Raw genomic sequence first — 22,365 nt, forward strand, 5'->3', positions numbered from 1 at the left:
TTCAGTTCAGTTAATAATCATCTATTTAAACAGGAGCACTTACAGAATATAAGCGATGACCCCAATGGACCAGCAGTCCACTGCTTTACTGTACGGCTTCTGAGCTAAAACTTCAGGAGCTGCGACAAGAAAATATTTCAAAAGATTATCAGATATTCAGACATCTAGTGAAACAATGCAGACAGACAGTCTTTTGAACATTCATCATGACAGAGGTGGGAGAAGAATGTTGTTTTCCTGCAGCAGATGGCTAAGGTCAACCTGTGGCTACTGCCTGATCAGATTAAATCAGGCTTAGCCGTCTGGTGGATCTAATTATCTCTGGGAAGTTTCCAGAGATCAGAGGGCCTCCTCACCCACGTATCCTGGAGTCCCGCAGGCCGTGGCCATCACGTCACCTGTTCCCTCCATCTTCGACAGGCCGAAGTCACTGATCATGATCTTTGACTCATCGTGGGGGCTGAAGTACAGCAGGTTCTCCGGCTGCAAATAAACAGGAAAGAGTTTTAAGAAATGTGTCTGTGAAACTAATCATACATGAGTGGATGGACTTAGTTTATCAATCAATTTATCAATAGAAAACAAATTGCTCAGAGGCTAACCCATGAGTCAACTATATATTGATTTTAAACAGCATAAATACAATTTAAAATATAGTTTTATGTTTCCTACAAGGGCAGAACCATTATGGGTTGTTGATATAATGTAAACATCTATGGAATGTATATATTTTGTTGTTTATTTAAAAAGGTCCCATGTCATGCTTTTCTGGTTATTACCCATCCCCTTGTGTGTTGTGAAGGTTTTTCTGCATGTAGACGGTCTGCAGAGTCAAACCCTCAAAGTACACCCTGTAGCGAGTAAAACTCTAACACAGAAAAGACCTGTCTATGCTGCCCCAGAACGCCTCGTTGGAGATTTCTCTTTTTCCATTTGTTTCTTCCGGGAACCGCATAACGTCATGCGGTTCAAAATGGACCAATCCGCGGAGCTCCTCACACACCAGAACATTGACTTGCATAGAGCTCCCTGGTTGGTAATAGACGAGTTGGGATCGCGGAGAAATGCTCTCCGCAGACCCATTCTCACAGCGTTTATAAACCTTTTTCTTACTCAATATCAAGGCACACTTATTGTTTTGACTTCGGCTGTGAGTGTTTGTGTGTGCCCAGGATGAGTTTCGCGCTGTATCGCTGCATCGCCGACCCGGAAACCACACCAGTAAGCCAGCTCACTGAGCAGCGAGCCTCGCAACGTCCCAACCACTCGGAGCACACTGGGCTCACAGGGGGGGGGGGGGGGCGTTTAGGACAGAGAGTGAATACACATACTTTACAGAGATGCTGTATGAGAAACCAATGTGAGTTTGGAAAATTGCACAATATAAATCTATTCTAGTAGACCTCAACAATGGAATTATGATCAGTAGAAATGACCATGGCATGGGACCTTTAAGATAGCCGTCCTCAGGCTTGTTATGCTGCTGTAACAAACATTTCCCAAATTAGGATCAATACAGTTCTATTTTATTTTATTTTGCTTTAAACTTTATATTCCAAGTGTGTTTTGAGAGAGGATTGGACATATGTATTGTACTTGAAATGCATTTGGCTGATGTTTTTTTTCTCCAATTTGACTTACAATAAGTACAATCAACTATAAGGATACAAATTCAAAAAAGCAAGAATCCTGCAAGCACATTAGTTTCTAAAAAGCCAAATCATTTTAGTATATTCCATAGATTTTTATTTCCATAGAAGGAGAATTTGAATATACCCCTTTAGTTTATCTGTGGTCTTTAGAAGAATACCAAATAAAAAGTAATTGAGAATATATTGTGTGTGTTCATGGGACCTCATGCACAGTCTGTATGGATTAATTTCAGTCATCCAGGCAGTACCATATCATGAGATATGAAACTAAATCCCCCGGATTTATCATTTAAGAAGCGGGGGAGTTTTACGGCTCAACCAAGAGGCTTCATCACTTTCAGCGAGAAGGAAAATCCCCGACATTTAACCTCCGTGGGTGATGCCTTGTGAAGCGCTCACGTAAGATCATCCCTCAAAGGTTAAATTGAAGGGATTTCCCTCTCACTACGACTGAAGGGTCCTCCTCGATGAGTGGCAAAACATTTCCAGCTCCTGTAGTGGATTTCATGAGGAACTATGTTTAACTATAAATAAAAGACCCTGCTATACCTTCAAGTCTCTGTGCACGATGCCCATATTGTGCAGGTAGTTGACTGCATCCAAAACCTGTCGAATGAGGCGACTGGCGTCCATCTCCGTGTAGAAGCCTTTCTCTACGATGCGGTCGAACAGCTCGCCTCCAGACACCCTGTCAGCACAAGAGACAGGTTTATTTCATACAACATACTTTAACTAGTATGACCATTGTAATAGTATTATTTTAATAAAAAATGATTGACTTCATCTTAAAGGCGAGTGTTTTGCCATGTGTAGCTGCCAGGTTAACCTACATATTACAACCCAATACATCTGCAGTAAAAATTATATGTTGATGCACATTTGGCTCTCGTTTCAGTCCCCTTTAAAATACAATGTATTCTTACTTCTTTACTTAACCCTTGATCCTGCACCAAAGTGTCCTGATTCAGCCTTAAACATTTAAGGTAACGGCCTCCTTGTTGGAATAAAACCAGTGAGTAATAACTGTGATAACATTTAATTTCCCAAACTTGCATTTCTGGGGTAAATTGTTGGATTGCAGCACTTGAAATCTGAATGAAAATTATAAGTAACCCAATGAGACAAATATAAAAAAAATGCCTTGTTCAGTTCATTACCAGAATTAAAATGGATGATTAAGCGTAATTGTCATTTAACTGCGGTTGTTGAAACAGTGTGTTTAAATCAGTCGGTGGTGATTATATACTTTACTTTTCCAAATGCATCATGTGTCATCGTTACTTTTGTCCCTTTGTCACATTATGTAACTTTGAAGTGCTTGCAATGGATGTACCAGCAATTTCATCTAAACTACTTTAAAGCACATTAACAAAAGGCAAAGACACAAGTGACTCATTAAGTTGAGAAATAATAGGGATAATATGCCTGTGGATACAAGGCCACATCACACACCTTTCAGAGGCACAAGGAGGGAAGATAATGGCTGCCTGAATTGCTGGTACATTAGTCACAAACACTGTGAAATGATGTGGTGAGGGGAAAGGTCTCTGAAATCATGATGATGTATGGCACACAGGAAAGCAGCCCAGAGGTTTTCACAAACACTGACCGAAAAGCATTTCACAAGATAATTGAAACACTTTAAACTACATCCTGGCAATTTGTGAAAGCCTCAACAAAAGCTAATGCTTGGACTTTATGATCTTAAAAAGGTAATATGCTTATTCCCTTTGACGCTGTGTATAAAACAATATGACATCCACTATAATGTCAATTTCCAATATTACTGTTTCTGTCCATGTTTTTATTTTTATTTGAAGATGTTCATATTTCCTTCATATAATCATTTGTTACGTCTGGCTACCTGGATAACAACCTTTTGCATCATGCATCAAATGATTTTACACCCAGGCGGCTAGAGGAGCCTTTGAGGATCCTGGAAATACCTTCAGATATTTTAAATGACCTTCTGAGTTATTTGCACAGATTATGGGTTTATGCTTAGCTCGGTGACTCGAATATAATGATAAAATAATCATACTGGACAGGAACGAAGGGGGCTTACTGCTCCACACAGACAGATATGAGAGTGGTATCAATCTTCTTATCTAACCCTCAGATAAACCTATTCCTCATATCATCTCACTCATCTTTACAGCCTTGCTGCATTCACTCAGACGTTCATCTGAGATGGAAAAAAAAGGGCCTTAGCATTACAGACACCTATTCCCAACAAAAAAAACTAGACATTATCAACCCTGGAGACAAAGACCTAAATGGACGATGTGATGGGTTGTTGTACTTACAGCTGCATGATGAGGTACAGGTGGTTCGAACTCTCGTAGATATCCTCTAGTGCCACGATATTCTCATGCTTTATCCTGCAGAGGGAGGACAAAGAAATAAACATTGCTAGCTGTCAGCCTCTGTTCATTTCAGCACAGTCCATTAATGAGGTGCAATTAGACTTTTCTTTTGTTAAAATGATGCCCTGCCAACCGAAAATGAACATTTTGTTGCTATTCGTTCGCAGCACTTTGTCCGTAATTACACTCCGTGTGTTTGTGCACGTGTTGAAAACAAAGTGTAGCATTCACCCAGGGGAGAAAGCTTTTGTGTGTGATGGAGAGCAGGGGGAGGGGAGGTGAGGTGAGGCGAGGGGGAGAGGGATTCTACATGCATGCGTGCTACATGACTCATGAAGCGGCAACCCCCGTCAGCAGGAGCACCTGAAGGCAATAATAATACAGGGGGGATCAAGATGCTGGGAGTCTGTGTCCAGGCAACCACACATACAAGGTTTTTATAAAACCTCTGTGTGGAAATATGCAGATGACCGAGCGTGTTCACAAGGGCAGGTGGCTGAAAAGGAAAAAGTGGAGGAGGAGGAGGAGGAGGAGGAGGAGGAGGAGGAGGAGGAGGAGGAGGAGGAGGAGGAGGAGGAGGAGGCTGAAAGGACTAAACAACCTTCAACAACTTCCTTTTCAATACCAAGTCCAGAATGAAAATGAGGTGTGCAGTTTGTCAAACTGAGTCGTGTAAAAAGGATTGAAGAGAGGGATGAGAAATCCAAACAGGGAGGAAGTCAAAGGATAGCAACTGTAACCAGGCAACTACACCCAACAACTGGCGTGCTCGTTTCAACAGTAGCTGCATCTCACTTCGGTTAAATGGATTCCTTGCGTCCCTCACTTGCGTCGTTTCCCTGCGACTAGTCCCTCCCACCAGGGAAGCATGGAGGGACGCAAGGAAACCACGAGAAGCAGGGAAATGAGTTTTAAGAGCTATGGGACGTCCTTTCCTCCGGAGCGTCACGTGAAGTGACTCCGTTAGTGACGACGCCGCACAGCTGATCGTCTGACAGCAGCCAGATCAGTGCATGCGCTGCATCGTCCAATCAGTGAGCGATACACAGTAAGGGGGCGGGGCGAGTGTCTGAGGATTTCACCGGAGGATGGTCTGGCGTTTCCTCGATTATAGCTCCTCAGTTATCGCTCCTCGATCCTCCGGCAAAAATAAGGCCACTGGGACGCTACTCAAGATGGCGCAGACAAATCGACTTCCGGTGATACCGAGCCCGAGGAGCGAGGAAATGAAAAATAAGAGAAGTGAGACGCACCCAGTGAGTGATAACCGAGCTCCTCATCATCACCCATCAGGCCCTGCAGGAGGATCGCCTGATGTCATTGCAATCTTATCATACAAGTTTACACTGTGAAGACCCAAAATGGTGGATATTTTATATTTTTCCGTTGCTTTTTTCAATATCAATAATCAGACCAGAGTATACAAATTTAAGATCATTGTTTGTTCTTAGTGCCTTTAAAATGTTATAGCTTAAAGGTGGGGTAGGTAATTTTGGAGAAACCAGCTCGAGTGCGCTAGAATTTGATTGGTCGTGCTTTTTATAGTACTACGGCTGCCACAGATGACATTTTGTTATGGATTTTTTGTCAAAGCACTTAAGATATTCATTGCTATCGGGATGTGAAGAGCATTCCATGGAATATAACAAAAAAGTGTATCTCGAGCCGGTTTCTCAAACTTACCTACCCCACCTTTAAGATAATAAAAGAAGAAGAGACAGAAATGACTGCACTCAACCCTCAAAATTCCTGATTTAGTGTCAAAATGTAAGGTGACCCTGCATTAATGTCCAAAACCCTAAAATAACCACCTTGATACTGCTCCTTAAAACACTTCGCATTGTCTGAATACATTTGGTAAGTTATTGTTATAATATATTCACCTATTCTTTCCTCTTTTTTTGACTGTAAAGCACTTTCATTTGACATAAGTGGTACATTTTCAGTCTTCATTGCCTTTAATAATTGTATACCTTAAGAGGAAGAGAGAGGAAGAGAGAGACATGTCTCCTTCTCCTGCACTTAACCCTCAGTCCTGCACCATAATTCTCAGATTTAGCTTTAAAATTAAAAAGGTGATTGGTGGTGAGTGCATTAATGTCCAAAACTCTTTAAAAAGCTCCTTGTTTGAATCCAACTCAGTGACTGTTATCGATAAAACAATTTAGGTTAGTTATTGTTATAATATATATTCACTCATTCTTTCTTCTTTGACTGTAAAGCACCTGAAAATGTGACAACTGGTCACATACTGACTCCTCTGTATACTGGAGCTGCATATGCCTCCACCAGGTGAGCTTTCAGGATGGATAGATGGGATTTGACAGGGAAGTAATTTAAGCCTGACAACAGTTGTTAAATAAAGTGATCGGCACCAGCCTCCTGGCTCTGAGTCATCACTCAGACACACACGAGCTTCCCTGAGGACGCCGCGAGGTGCTGACCCTTTCTGAAGTACTGTTCTTCTGCACACTCCCCCACGGCTCACTCAGGCGGTACCTACTTCCTAAGAACGGCGATTTCGTTTTCGATGCTCGTCTCCTTCCCCTTCAGTGCTTTTTTCGGGATGCACTTGATTGCGACCATCTTTCCTGTGGCCTTCTCCCGAGCCATCACCACTTCAGAAAACGCACCGCTGCAAGAGAGACAGAGAAATACGTTAGCACTGCTGGAAGAAGTATTCAGATGCTTTACTTGAGTTAAAGTACCCAAACATGATTGTCAAAATACTTCATTATAAGTAAAAGTCCTATACAATTACTTAAGTAATAGGCACAACAATATTATCAGCTAAATGCACTTAAAGTATACAAAGTAAAAGTAATCATTGTGCAGAAAAATTGCCTTGATGTGTGTATTTAACTACATTTATGTGTGACATTTCTAGATAATATTGTTGTCTAGTAGTGTTGTCGACAAACAAAGTTCTGATTGACTTTTTGTAAAATATTTAAATAGTTTCACTCTTTTTTTACTTAAAGTGTTAGTCCACTAGTTACATTTTTAGAAATGCATTTGTTTGAAAGTAGCTAAAGCTGCTCAAAATGATACTTAAGTACAGTACTGCTTTACTTCACTGCATTAGTCCTGCTTTATATGCGGCCTAGTCAATATTGACTCATCGTCAGTGAGTAGATAGACGGCACTCAAGCCAGAGTACACAAACAGCATATTGGGAATAGTCCCTGACTATGGCCGACAGCCGTCTGTTGGCTCAGCTCGCTGCCTGTGTGCAGCCAAAAGCACGGCAAACACTTTTAAAACCTCAAAAAGAAACACCCATTTAGGACGGCAGATAGCGTGTGCTCCTCAGGACCATCTGTCTCCATACATGAGAGCCTTTACAAAACAAATACAGAATTAAGGGAATATTTGCACAAGCAATCTGTATCTGTTGCTATGATACCAGATCCATTCCACCTTAATAAATCTCGCTGAGCCGGCAGCGTGATTGCTTTCCACCCCCCCCCCTCATCCTTTTTTGTTTCCATCTTCACAGGCGTTCCTCTCCTCAATGCACCTTTAGAAGAATGTGAGAATGTTTTTAAATAAGGACTGTTTGTTGTTTTCCTCTACTGAACATGAGTTAAAATCAAATATGATCTAAAAAGACACAAATAAGATCCACTCATGAGCTCAGGGCTCTGATGAAGGCTTGTTCGCTGCAGCGCATCAGAAGAAATCAAATCGAAATCTGAGCCTGAAGCCGTGAAATTCTCTGTTTTTATAGCTTCCGTCTTCTTTCAATTAATAAATTCTTGATAAACTGCTAACCAAGCCGGGCAATACTTCATTATGTTATACTCAAATAAATAAAGCTCTGTGGTTTTACATTTTCTTATAATCCTTCTTTCCCCTCAGTGGTTTAAATGTATTAGTTTAAATAAAAGGTTTAAATACTCACTAAAATGCCATTCAGCCACATACTGAATCATTTTATAAAGTCCATTATTTACAATATTGCACATTTATTTCACATTACAGTCTTCGAATTAAGGTCCATTTAGTGTTTATATCTTTGTATTGAAGTATACATTTCAGTTTGATGGATTTTTTTAGCTAGCAGCCACGTGTATTTAAAGGAAAATTGGTATAATGCTACAAAGGAGCAATCCATTTCTAATCCAGCATCTCTTTAGTAATCTCCTGCCAAAATGAAAAAGGACAACGCTGGGGATCTCGCTCTCTGAAATAAAGGTTTAATTGCAGAAATAACATTGGATGAAAGCGACGTTGAGAATCACACCTTAAGGCTGCGGCCCCACGAGGACGAAAACGGCTAAACGCATAGGATTAATGCAAACGCAATCGGCTTCCGTCCACATGCAATATTATCCGGATAGTGTCTGCCCACACGAGACCGCTCCGTTTAGCTCCAACCGCTGGAGAAGCTGCAGTACATATGCAGGAGCCTCTACGTGGCGCTGTAACTTCCTCCACAAAAGCAGCGAAGAAGCATGGTTGTCATGGTTGCCCTTCTGTTTATTCTCCGCGGTGGGGGCCGAGGGAACCGGGCAGAGTTTTTCGCCAGTCAGCGTGTATTAAAGTTGAAATCTTCCGGACAAAATTATAAAAGTGCCGGTCAAAGGTCTTCTTTGTTATTTATTGAGCTTTAAAACAAATGAATAACGACTCTATATAATATAATGATAAATACACGGAGCCTCTCTTTTTCCTCCCTCTCTTCGGAGGGAGTGTCAGTGTCTGTCTCATGCAGCAGCTCATCCAGTAATCAGTGACCCGGCCGACTGTAAAAATAAACATATTTATAACTAGTTTAGGGAGTTTGAGAGGTAATTAAAATAGCTAAGGGTGATGATCTGACTTGAAGTGTGTGTTTTGCTGCAGCGGGAGGAGCTTCAGGTGAGCAGAGCTGCGTGTCTCCGTCCTGTCAGATTAGACTTCACTCGCGAGAGAAAGATAAATAATCTGAATTCAGGGTGCAGTTTACTTTGACGTGGGGGTGAGCAGCAGAGGTGGGGAGAGGCGGGGCTATTGCCTCATCATTATTGCTGTAGATGTTGCACAAACAACTGTAGCATGGTCAATAGCGTCCGGAGCACGATAGCAACTCTGCGATCCGCCATTGTTGTTGTTGTTGTTGTTGGTGGCGAAACACTTCAGCACTGGCGCGGGGTAAACGGAGGTGAGCAGAAGAGGTGGGGAGAGGCGGGGCTATTGCGCAATCACTATCAGTGATCTGAAAATGTCCGTATAGGGCGCACACACGGAGCTGTTTGACCCCCCAGAGAGTGGCGTATGCATTTCTATCCACCTTGGGACCCGTTGTCGTTTCCTCAGTCGTTTAGTGCCATATTCGGTCGTCCTCGTGTGGCTGAACGGTCTATATGACACTAAACAGTAACGCAAACGACCGAATTCGTCCTCGTGGGGCCGCAGCCTAAGTGACCTTTAAAAAGCAAGACGGCCAACATCAAAAGGTCCGTTATGTTCTCAGAGTGTAATCAGTTTCTCCCACCGGGCTCTAACCTCAACACCACTCGCTGCATTAAATCCCAGCGAGGCCTTCAAATCCACGCTAATCCCTCACCACTCCAGCCTATCACGGGGGGAGGGTCAGTCAGAGCACACAAACACAGGCTGCACACTAACACACTACCTGGACACAAAGCTGCCCCGGGTGTCACGGCGGGGGCTTTGAGACTACGCCCTTCTGACTTTGACCTGGTTCTTACATGATGTGGGACAATATGCAAATGGTGTAATGGTGAGGAAGTTGGTGCTTTATTTGATGGCGTGTTACAGCGCTATCTTTCCCACCGCAGCTGTTGCCGTGAGGACAATGAGCATCATTTCCATTCAGCGCATGCAACCCATTTCCCCAGCTGTGTGGACATTAGCAGGAAAATAAAATCCTCCACTATCAAACGCCTCTCTTGCAAGCTTTTTTTTTTCAGAGCATGCTTTCTGCAGCAGGAGACACAGGCTGATGAAAACCACAGGAAGCATGGAGCTCACTGAGACGGCGTTCAGAGAGCGTAGCACCGTCTCTGCCCCCCCCTGCTCACCACATTAACAGGCAGCAACATCACTTCCTGTGAATGACAGAATCTCCCTCTGTCAATGCACTAAGCTTGAGAAATGAGCTGCAAGCGTTACATTTATTTATTCCTAATTCACAGGAAAGAGAAGGTGCGATGTCTGTTGGAGACATATGGTGATTGCACTACCCACATGCTCCATTTGCACATACACACAAATATACAGTAACACCTCCACACACAACCAAAGTGGTACAACCTGGCACCTTCTCCTCTGTAAACTGGAGGTGTGTATGGCTTTACCAGGTGAGTAACTGGAGGTGGATAGATGGGATTCGACAGGGAAGTAATTTAAGCCCGAGAACAGTTGTTAAATAAAGTGAGCCGCACCTGCCTCCTCAGTGTCAGTGTGTTGGAAATGTTCACACAAAATGCCAAACAATTTCTGAATCCAGCTTTTGAAAATGGGACAATTTGTTGATTATGTTGTGCTATATTGTAGTAAATTGGTTGGGAAAACTAGAAAATAAGAAGATGCCCCTTAACACTACTACTAAAATACTTAAATGGTGCAACTAAATAATGGTTAGTTGCAACAACCTATGTGACAACCAGCACTTAATTAATCTCTGGGATAATCCAGCTGTTGGAGATGAGCGCTAAGTGATGAGAGCAATCCTCTATTTGAAGTGAACCCTTTATTTATATATAATATAATGATAAAATACACGGAGCCTCTCTTTTTCCTCCCTCTCTTCGGAGGGAGTGTCAGTGTCTGTCTCATGCAGCAGCTCATCCAGTAATCAGTGACCCGGCCGACTGTAAAATAAACATATTTATAACTAGTTTAGGGAGTTTGAGAGGTAATTAAAATAGCTAAGGGTGATGATCTGACTTGAAGTGTGTGTTTTGCTGCAGCGGGAGGAGCTTCAGGTGAGCAGAGCTGCGTGTCTCCGTCCTGTCAGATTAGACTTCACTCGCGAGAGAAAGATAAATAATCTGAATTCAGGGTGCAGTTTACTTTGACGTGGGGGTGAGCAGCAGAGGTGGGGAGAGGCGGGGCTATTGCCTCATCATTATTGCTGTAGATGTTGCACAAACAACTGTAGCATGGTCAATAGCGTCCGGAGCACGATAGCAACTCTGCGATCCGCCATTGTTGTTGTTGTTGTTGTTGTTGGTGGCGAAACACTTCAGCACTGGCGCGGGGTAAACGGAGGTGAGCAGAAGAGGTGGGGAGAGGCGGGGCTATTGCGCAATCACTATCAGTGATCTGAAAATGTCCGTATAGGGCGCACACACGGAGCTGTTTGACCCCCCAGAGAGTGGCGTATGCATTTCTATCCACCTTGGGACCCGTTGTCGTTTCCTCAGTCGTTTAGTGCCATATTCGGTCGTCCTCGTGTGGCTGAACGGTCTATATGACACTAAACAGTAACGCAAACGACCGAATTCGTCCTCGTGGGGCCGCAGCCTAAGTGACCTTTAAAAAGCAAGACGGCCAACATCAAAAGGTCCGTTATGTTCTCAGAGTGTAATCAGTTTCTCCCACCGGGCTCTAACCTCAACACCACTCGCTGCATTAAATCCCAGCGAGGCCTTCAAATCCACGCTAATCCCTCACCACTCCAGCCTATCACGGGGGGAGGGTCAGTCAGAGCACACAAACACAGGCTGCACACTAACACACTACCTGGACACAAAGCTGCCCCGGGTGTCACGGCGGGGGCTTTGAGACTACGCCCTTCTGACTTTGACCTGGTTCTTACATGATGTGGGACAATATGCAAATGGTGTAATGGTGAGGAAGTTGGTGCTTTATTTGATGGCGTGTTACAGCGCTATCTTTCCCACCGCAGCTGTTGCCGTGAGGACAATGAGCATCATTTCCATTCAGCGCATGCAACCCATTTCCCCAGCTGTGTGGACATTAGCAGGAAAATAAAATCCTCCACTATCAAACGCCTCTCTTGCAAGCTTTTTTTTTTCAGAGCATGCTTTCTGCAGCAGGAGACACAGGCTGATGAAAACCACAGGAAGCATGGAGCTCACTGAGACGGCGTTCAGAGAGCGTAGCACCGTCTCTGCCCCCCCTGCTCACCACATTAACAGGCAGCAACATCACTTCCTGTGAATGACAGAATCTCCCTCTGTCAATGCACTAAGCTTGAGAAATGAGCTGCAAGCGTTACATTTATTTATTCCTAATTCACAGGAAAGAGAAGGTGCGATGTCTGTTGGAGACATATGGTGATTGCACTACCCACATGCTCCATTTGCACATACACACAAATATACAGTAACACCTCCACACAACAACCAAAGTGGTACAACCTGGCACCTTCTCCTCTGTAAACTGGAGGTGTGTATGGCTTTACCAGGTGAGTAACTGGAGGTGGATAGATGGGATTCGACAGGGAAGTAATTTAAGCCCGAGAACAGTTGTTAAATAAAGTGAGCCGCACCTGCCTCCTCAGTGTCAGTGTGTTGGAAATGTTCACACAAAATGCCAAACAATTTCTGAATCCAGCTTTTGAAAATGGGACAATTTGTTGATTATGTTGTGCTATATTGTAGTAAATTGGTTGGGAAAACTAGAAAATAAGAAGATGCCCCTTAACACTACTACTAAAATACTTAAATGGTGCAACTAAATAATGGTTAGTTGCAACAACCTATGTGACAACCAGCACTTAATTAATCTCTGGGATAATCCAGCTGTTGGAGATGAGCGCTAAGTGATGAGAGCAATCCTCTATTTGAAGTGAACCCTTTATTGAAACTCATCTCAATCCATCCTGAGAGATAACTACGAGCCGAAAATGTTGTTCTGCCCCAGCGGTACTGAGTCACTGGGATGAATAATAATATTTTAATTTTAAATTCTTCCTAGAGACACTGAGCCACCTCTTGTGTGACTGTGTGACTGTGTGTGACTGTGTGTGTGTGTGTGTGTGTGTGTGTGTGTGTGTGTGTGTGTGTGTGTGTGTGTGTGTGTGTGTGTGTGTGTGTGTGTGTGTGTGTGTGTGTGTGTGTGTGTGTGTGTGTGTGTGTGTGTGTGTGTGTGTGTGTGTGTGTGTGACACAATCAAGGTTGACTAATGTGAAATGTGAATGTGGGCTGTGCTCTGTGTGAAACTGATGCCGCAGATGCAAAGTGAAGCCGTGTATCAAACATCAGAAACTTTCCCAGGCTGTGACCTCAGCTGGTTGTCCTTTATAGATCAAGAAAATAAAGCGTCACTGTTAATGTTAGAGGTTTTTGTTTTCTTTTTCGTAATGGAGGAGGTCTTGACGTCTGGCTTCTTAACAGTGGCTGTACTGTGTCACTGCTGAGTAATCACCCAGAATCATCTTGTGTAAGATGCATTACAGCGAACCGTTACGCAACACATGGGATGGAAAAAGCACGCCTGATAATCCAGGTGAAGGGATCAGCAGAGTGACCTTCTGCGTTCGATGTCCAGCGAAGACATGACAGATTATATAATATAAGCAAGCAAGACTGACAGTGGATATTGTGGATCATTACTGATTCTCCTAAGCATATGAACTGTACATGCATATAAAATAGATGTCATCAGACTCATGAACAATAAACATCCTGTAATTGTAGCTCAAATCTAGGGAGACACAATATTATATAGAAAATTGCATTTTAAAAGGGTCATTATAATTAATTTCATTGGTCCCTGTTGTGTTCCGTTCAATTGGTTCACTTAAGGCTTAAGCAGTACTGTATATTTATCATGGTTATCGCCAGATTGCAGCTTTACTAGGATCTCTCAGAATTGTTAATAGAAGTTATATTGGCAGCAGATTTACAGTTACAACAAGCACTTCTTATTTTTAACAGCACCATCTGCTCAGCTCTGATATGCTACTCTGTCGACTCAGAGTTTTCCAAAATGCAGAGTCAGCTGGACAAACTACGGGAAAATAACAATGTTTCCAACCAACAGGCACTATGTTTATTAACATATCATCGTCCAGTACACCAGTACTGGACGATGTATATCTCTCTTTATAATAGTTTTTTGTGTGTGCTGTAAATAATCTTTTTAAGAAAGGGCAGTAGTTGAAGTTTAAAAAACCAGTAATTTTAATATTAGTGACAGAACAATGTAAATATGCTGTTGATAGTTCGGCTAATAATGGGTTTTAAGGCCAATTCCAAAATACAAATTAAGGTGATCTGTTTTGTCAGTCTAAAATCCCACAAATATTACATTTAAATTATATAAAACGTAAATTAAAGTAGACAGTTCCATTTTTTAAAGACTGAAAACAAAATGTTTGCATAAAAGATTACTTTTAATCAATTATTAAAATAGTTGGCAAATGTGATTGTGTCGATCGACTTGCATTGATCGATTGATCATTGCAAATATACTTGAATATGAAAATAATTCTTAGAATATTTTTTAACCCTTTGAAGTAATTGTAGGAGAGAGGAAGAAGCACAAGCTGCATACAATGGTACGACTCAAGTAAAGTACAAACACCTCAAATCACCTCGAGTTACTTTCTATCGCTGCAGAGCTGATGTCATCAGATCAGTGTGGCTTCTCATCGCTGCCTGCCAGACTAACCACCACTAGTTTATGGGATGCCAGGTAGTAAACAGAACTGATCTGATGCTGCAAATTAAATAAAACTCCTATAATATGACTTGAATGAAATCCAGAGGCTCTCACAGTCCAAACGACCCAAAACACACTGACTGCACCTGAGGCTGCTTTCCAGGAATCTGCAATTCAGACTGATGGTTAGTTTACAGCATGATAACGGGTAATGGGACTCATAAAACAACTCAAAAGGAAACACATCTATCGATGGAAAATGTTTGGGAAAGAAACTGTCTGAGTGTGGTCGGAGAGAGGATGAAATATTTAAATAAGGCCTAAATAATATGCCTGTCAATATATATGGATTTTGTGAAACGAGACATCATCTTACATTTGGGATAACGTCATATTCTAATATGGCAGAAGTGTTGTCTTTCACCTGGTTTTAAAGGCTGCATCATAGCAATGGGATGTCATATTCTACTTTGTAATATTTGTTTTAAGCCACTTAGTCATTATATCCACAATACTGATCATTATGTATAAAAAAATTATTTTTATGAATCGCTTTGTATACCTTAGTCTGGGGTATTGGGTAAAAAATGATTGTGATATTGGATTTAAACCATACCGCCCAGCCGTAATTTAAATGAGGGTGATTATAGCTTCCTGTGCTTTGAAACAGGGCGGTGTGCTACACTTTAACACACTGAACGCAGCGTGTAGGACACTGTGGTGAGAGACATGAATACTAATGGAGAATGCAACATAGTACGCATTATCTTATTTGACTCTCCATCATTACTGTCAATGACAAAGTATCTCCACCCACAGTGACTGTAGCTGGAGGACGGTGGTGGGTAGTCTTCTTTGGAGGGGGAGCAACCAAGGACGTCCATCCTGCTAGTTGCCTAGCTGCCATTTTCCTGCATCAAGGACCAAACTAGTCTCTACAGAAGCTGCAGTTCAGAAAATGATCAATGCATGAAGGTAGTCACCAAAATGCATGGGTCATAGAGATCAGGGGGCGGTTTAATGTCTGACACGAAAGCCTGTTATTTCATTACTATTAAACTCAGGAGAAATTATATGTTTGGAATAAGGGTAAAGATAGATGTTAAAAACAGATGTGCGACAGCTAAAAAGGGAATAAAATAGCTGAAATTAGTTAATTAAGAGACTGTAGTATGTGTACATTTAACAGTTCTTCATTTTGTTTCACTGATATTTTCCGCTTTGGTGGCAAAGATAACCATGAAGATGTGGCTTTAGGTGGCAATAAGTGACATGAGTGTCGGTTTAGCTAACAGAGATTAATTTTGGCATTGTAATCTCAGATTCTAGGAAAAACATGACAACAAACCCTACAAAATGTATTTATATGAGATTATATCACAGCCAATATTCTTTTTCCTAAATGAACACAAAGATTGCCTCATTCAACTAAGGGGCGATAATAAATATTTCTACGTTAGCCTTAAAGAAGCCCTATTATGCTTTTTGGGGTTTTCCCTTTCCTGTAGTGTGTTATATAGGATTTTGTCCATCTAAATCAGGGGTGGGGAACCTTTTTCCGCTCAAGGGCCATTTCAATTTTTTCAACATCCTCCGAGGGCCATACAAATGATTTACCTCTGCTTAAAAATACTAAAATCACAGCCCATTCATTTCGCCTTTCTTTCATGCTGTGCAAAGAAAAAGCAACCTCTTAATCCAGACATTTTACCATGACTCGCGTATGCATGCACGTGCACGGTTGTGGCATGACCACCAAAACAGAAAGATATTGGACACAAGATGTGTGCAAATGTATTTAGTTTTCTATCCATGTGGACGTGATTTAAATGGGGGGCGGGACCTAACCTCCTCTAGGGGGGTCCGGGGGGCATGCTCCCCCGGGAAGATTGTTTTTTAAATGTTGAAGTTAAGAGCATTAATCTAGTGCACTTTGAAAGCAACATTAGGAGATCTATGGATACATCTCTCAACACATATGAAACAGAACTGTAAGCAGATTTCTTTTTCTTTATGGATATTTTACAAATCACTCTCCTTTCAAACTGTATTCTTGTTTATTAATAACAACTTTTTTTTACTGTCATATAGTATATTTTATACCCGTTTACTTTATTTTCTTATTTTTTTATAACTATAATGATCATATAAAGATGTGCCTTTACCTCACTGGTTGTAGAAAAAGCTTCTTATATTCGTTACCATAGCTAGCTAACCAGATGCTAATAACAACAAAGTTATTGACTGTATGATCAGTATGACAGATGAGCAGATCGCCACCGGGCTTTCAACTAAAGACACAGCCACGCAAAAACTGCGGCATGTGTACGGCTCCTTTTTTAAACAATGCTACTGCTTGGAAGTGCCGGAGCGACGTTTTGGTTCTCTCCGTCAGAACTGCACTCCTGTCAGACTCCATGCTGTCAGACGAGACATATACCACGTGATGACACGTTAGGCTCGTGTTGTGTTCAAGGACCCTGACCTTGGCCAGGAAAAACAGGCACTCGCTTTGTTTAATTTGTTTGCGGTCTAGATTTCTTTAATTTTTTTTTTCTTTTTTGCGTGTGTTTATAAAATTACCTTGAGGGCCGTACCAAAATGGTCTCGCGGGCCGTATACACCCCGGGGGCCGGAGGTTCCCCACCCCTGATCTAAATGGTCTGCGAAGGCTAAAATCCTAAAGGTCCCTCCAGAGGCAGTTTCTCTCCCACACACTATCTGAAACGTCTCTATTGGACTACTTTTGTTTGTTTACTTCTGTAACATAGGGAAGTCACTTTGTAACACACTTATATAGCATTGTACGTGGTAAGCTAAGGGGCGGGACATTTCTAAGCGGTTAACCAATCACAACAGAGTCGGCCATCTAACCAATCAGAGCACACTGGGCTCTGGTTTCAGACAGAGGGTGAAAAGAGGTGCTGCAGCACAGGCAGTCTGAGAAAAATAAAAGAGCTTTTTGAACTTTAAAGCATGTAAACATGTCACAGTAGAGGCACAACATGTAAATATGAACCTGAAAATTAGCATATTAGTCTTATTTTTTAAACAAAATACATATATAAGCTGGTCAAAAGCGCATATATCAGCATGTTCAATTATCATTATGGAGGCACCGATCTGATATACTGAGTTACAGACCTTTTTAAGCAGATGGGAGTATTGGCCATGATGTGACTCACCCACCTTAAAATACAGTTTCCTTGACAGTGTTGTGGTTCCACAATCTTTTGTTACATTTGTGAGTCGTGACGGCCCCACTGACGCAGACTTTAGAGCCACAGCAATCTCCATGCGGTCAGAATAATGCTGATGCGTGCCACGTAAAGGACACCGATTTTACATTTGGGGAAAGCTTGTTACCGTGCAGTTTTAGCAGAGGGAACATAATTAGTGCATCCTCATTAATCAGTCGGCTACAGTAAGGGCCCGTCCACACGGACACGAAACGGGTGGCATCTGCTATATAGTTCTTTATCGTATGGACGGTTCGTCCACACGAGGCCGTAACGGAAGCCCTCAAACGATAACGCATCCCAAAGTGGGAAGGTTTGGTAACGTAACGCTTGCGGCACCGTGTGTACGCCCTAAACGATCATAGCCCCGCCTCTCCCCACCTCTCCTGCTCACCCCAGCGTCACCCGCGTCATTGCTGATGCGTTTCGCCAACAACAACAACAACAACAATGGCGGATCACAGCAGCTCTCAGTTCGTGCTCCAGACGCTACTGACCATGATACAGATGTTAGTGCAAATTCTACAGCTCCTCTACCACAACGATCAGCAACAAGTGGACATGGAGAACTACATGTTGCTAAATCCACCACGGAGAATAAACAGAAGGGGAACCATGGCAACCGTACTGGAGGGAGGGGGTCTTATTCGCTGCTTTTGGTGTATTTTGTGGCGGAAGTATAGCTCCGCTTACAGGCCCGGCATATGTACTACAGCGTCTACAGCGGGTCGAGCGGTCTCGTGTGGATGGACACATTTCTTGTGCCGATTCCGTGTGGACGGAATACTTTTTTGATATCGACCTTGGTTCGTTTTCGTTTAAGTTGTTACTGGGGTCTGGAAGGTGCTCAGGTTACTTAATTTGCTTCCGCAGAGTTTCAGCAATTTAAGGATCTCAAATTAGCCACAAGGCAAAGTGGCGGCGAGGTGTGAGGACTGGCTTCAGTGTCAAAGTTCTCATTAGCATACAAACAGCTACTGCAAGGAAACACGGAGAAGAAGTGTGACCAAAGCTCTACTGTCACCACCGCAGGCTTTGTACTCCACCAACTCTTGTCAATATGTAATCAGTCACAACGTTCACACGCAGACACACCGGCCTCCAGCGGCTGATGAAATCAGATCTCTGTGCAGCCGCTGTGGAAAATGTATCCTAAACTTAAGTAAAGTAGCCATAACACAATGTAGAAATACTAGGTGACAAGGAAAACGTAAGCATACACAAATAAAGTTCTCAAAATAAAGAATATGCAGCAAAAGTGCTCATGTGAATTATGTATTGTTAAATATTTGATTATCATGATTGATTTTATTGTTGTAGCAGGTGGAGTTAAGCTAATGTTGACTACAGTAGAATGAAGGTAGCTTTTATTTATAACATTGCATCATATTTTAGTGAAGGATGACATGGTCTTATGAAGTAGAGAATAAGTATGTCATATAAATACTCAAGTAAAGTACCTCTTAAATTGTACTTAAGTATTGCACTTGAGTACATGTACTTCGACGGCTGCTGTGTAGACGGAAATGAATGAGGATTGACAGGGGAAACCTGAGGGGAAAGCTCCAGTTGAAGGTGGAGCAGTATTAGGAGGAGGATGAAGAGGAGTGGGAGGAAAAGGAGGATAATCTAAGTCTCTTCCTCTGGCCAACACTTCTTTCACGTCCATTTTTAATCCTGAAGCAAAGGCTTCTCGCCCTAAACTGACCTGTTTTGAAGCTCTCTGTGCAGAAACAAGACGTTCCTGATTCCTGGAGTGAATCAGGGCGAGTACACACAGTATAATATCATATGTAACATAATAGGCTGAATAGTGACAAACTGGCCTCGGAGATGTGTGTTAATGTCGTGAGCGAGGGATGTGTGCTCCTCCAACCTGGCCATTGTGTGGACAGTAAATCAGGATGATTCACTGCGTGTTGTTCAGAGGCGCTTCACACATGAAAAGCCTTGGGGAAATCAGAACAGCCTCCAGGTAGCAGCGTCTGACTGTTTAGTACAACAGATGAAGTGTCGAGTGAGCTTTATGAATCACCAATCTGGATGAAAAATGGTATGATCCTGTTCCTCAGTAAAGACTAATAAAAAAACCTGGCTGTCATGCCAAACAGCACAAAATGAGAAGATAGATTATTACATTTGCAGGAGATGAGGTTGCATGTATTACAAACCACAAAGTGTCTGTTTTATCATCCGTGAAATATTCCAGTTTAGCTACAAATGGTATGGCTATGGTGACTCAAGGCCATTTCTTCCCTCATATTCACACCAGTTTCTGTTTCGAAATAAAAAAAAACAAGCATATTTCCCCAGGGAAACCCCTTTCTCGCCAAGGCCCCCTCCCGAATCCCCAACAATACAAACGTCATTACATTCCTCTGAGCCATGGGAGGATGGTCATGTCTTCAGGGGCTAAAGACCAGCAGGATAAATGAGAAACACAGTCAGTCACAAGAGTGACTCACAGACCTCTTCAGCAGTTTGGGGTCTTCCATTCAGGATAACAATTAGGCTGTCTGTCTGCCGCAAAACTTATTCAAAAACAGGGTAAAACATGAAGTCAAGCAGCACGAACAGGGGACCAAAATAAACTGGAATTTGGCTGCTCTGTAGTCCAAGGGAAAGAGCATTACTTCATCCAAAATAGTCCCTTGACACAAATGAAACTGAACATTTACTGTGCAAAGTAACAAGTATCTGTTAACCCAGACATAATGTGTCTCTGCTTAAATCTGCCTTTCTGTTTGGAGAAGAAAGACACTGAGCACTAGAAGTCAATACAGATGGTCCCTTAATTGAGGAGCTGATTTATGTGTGAAAAAAGGCCCCGATGTCTTTTTCATAGTTGTCATGTTGTATAAAACGACCCTAAAATAAATGGCTGCCTGATCTGTGTATCCCCATGTACATGGTAGAATAAAAACACGCAGCTTTTTTGAATGACCTGTGATTCTGACAAACATTGTGTCTCATGAAACATAATTTCCACTCCTTGAACAATTAATTCACCGTTAAATATCTTTAAAATGTCTCTTTGTTTAGGGATTTAAGTTAAAACGGCCTTTTCCTCTTTTCCATCGAGCAGTTCTCAGTGAATTCAACAAATATTCAACAGCTGTCAGCAGCACCGATTCAACGGAAATGAAAAGGAATGTGTCATTGTTGTCTGCCGCTAATTTGCACAACTGGATACAAAGTTTGTGTGTTATCGTGTTACTCACGTCCCAAGGACTTCCTTAAAGTCAAATATATGCTTGATATCATCGACATGCTTTTTCCAGGACCCATCGCTGCTGGACTCGCCGTTTTCTTTCGCCATTTCGCACCAGGGGTGGGGAGAGGAGGAGAATAAGAAGAGACGCTGCTGGAGGACCAAGCACAGCCAACCCCAGAGGAAAAAGAAAAAGAAAAAGTACTTGTGTATTTAGCTAAGGGCTTCCTGGCTATTTGTCAGACTATATAGCTTCCTCAGCCCATGCATGCAGCCAGGCAAGCCCAAATGAAGGAGGTATGTCCTACCACGAGAGGTTATTTGACTAATCTGTTTGACGTAGCGGATCCCGACTTTGAGCTTCCCCGCTGTTCAGATCCCTTTGACGGGGAAACACTCCTCCCCCCCCCCCCACTCCCCCCTTTGTCAGGCGGGATTCAGTCAGTGGCAACGCGGGGATGTGGTGATCTGAGGTCGGGCTGCTTGCAGGAGGAAGACACTTCACATCCGATCTGCTGTGTGTGCTGTGTAACACCGACCTTGCTGTGTTCCCCCAGCAGCAGGAGTGGGAGGCTGCTGCTCCGCCTGGCTGTCTGACAGCCTGCACACACTGAGCCATTTAAGTGTTCGCATTGCACCAAATCACCGGCCCGGTTCAAACTCTCCTGCCCTGATCCCAGTCTGTGATTTACATCTTGTGTTTTGTGTTAGGTTGATGCACAAATACATGCTTTCATTTTGACAGGAGGTAAGATTTAAAGGGCAGGGGCGTAGCCAGGAGTATTGGGGGCCAATGCACAGCAGGTGAACCCTCGCCCCCTCTTAACTTTCATTCATGTGTTGTATGTGTCACTGTGCAGATGTCAAACTGCTACCTACAATGTGCATGCATGTACTAAGGGTGTACACTGAATAATTCAAAGATGTATTCATAATGTTGACATTCAAACTCTTATCAACAATCATAGGATGCGCAGCTTTTTTGTTGCATGCCCCATTCTGTCTAAACCCTGACACTTTGAGCAAAGATGGGATAAGGTAAAACTAATATTATAATTATGGTGCTGTTTGTAATTAAGTTCCAATTGTGAATTGCATTATGAGCAGGTTTGTAGAGCTTACAAGAAAATAATAGAGGTTTGAGTGGGTGACAAAGCAGCGTTATTAATAACTTACACTAACATAATGTGCGAAAGCCCATCTTCACCTCTCAAACACACAAAGCCAGCGCAGCTTTGCTCAGTCCGCACATACATGTATTTATGTTGAGGATACGCACGAGTTGTATCTATTAAAGAACGTATATATTTATA

General features: G+C 42.5%; 1 protein-coding gene across 1 annotated transcript in view; it reads right to left on the minus strand.

The window, feature by feature from the left end:
* The window catches only part of LOC117447733 (calcium/calmodulin-dependent protein kinase type 1D-like), a 28,082-nt gene extending 5,987 nt beyond the window's left edge, over nucleotides 1-22,095 (minus strand). The window contains exons 1-6 of the mRNA XM_034084599.2: nucleotides 21,063-22,095; nucleotides 6,522-6,653; nucleotides 3,959-4,033; nucleotides 2,202-2,340; nucleotides 357-483; nucleotides 44-119 (exon numbers count right to left, since the gene is read on the minus strand). Coding sequence (XP_033940490.1) covers nucleotides 44-119; nucleotides 357-483; nucleotides 2,202-2,340; nucleotides 3,959-4,033; nucleotides 6,522-6,653; nucleotides 21,063-21,160 — 647 coding nt within the window. The 5' untranslated portion in view covers nucleotides 21,161-22,095. The remainder of the gene's footprint in view (nucleotides 1-43; nucleotides 120-356; nucleotides 484-2,201; nucleotides 2,341-3,958; nucleotides 4,034-6,521; nucleotides 6,654-21,062) is intronic.
* Nucleotides 22,096-22,365: the final 270 nt, after the last annotated feature.

The sequence above is a fragment of the Pseudochaenichthys georgianus genome, chromosome 6, assembly GCF_902827115.2.
Source record: "Pseudochaenichthys georgianus chromosome 6, fPseGeo1.2, whole genome shotgun sequence".
Lineage (NCBI taxonomy): Eukaryota > Metazoa > Chordata > Actinopteri > Perciformes > Channichthyidae > Pseudochaenichthys > Pseudochaenichthys georgianus.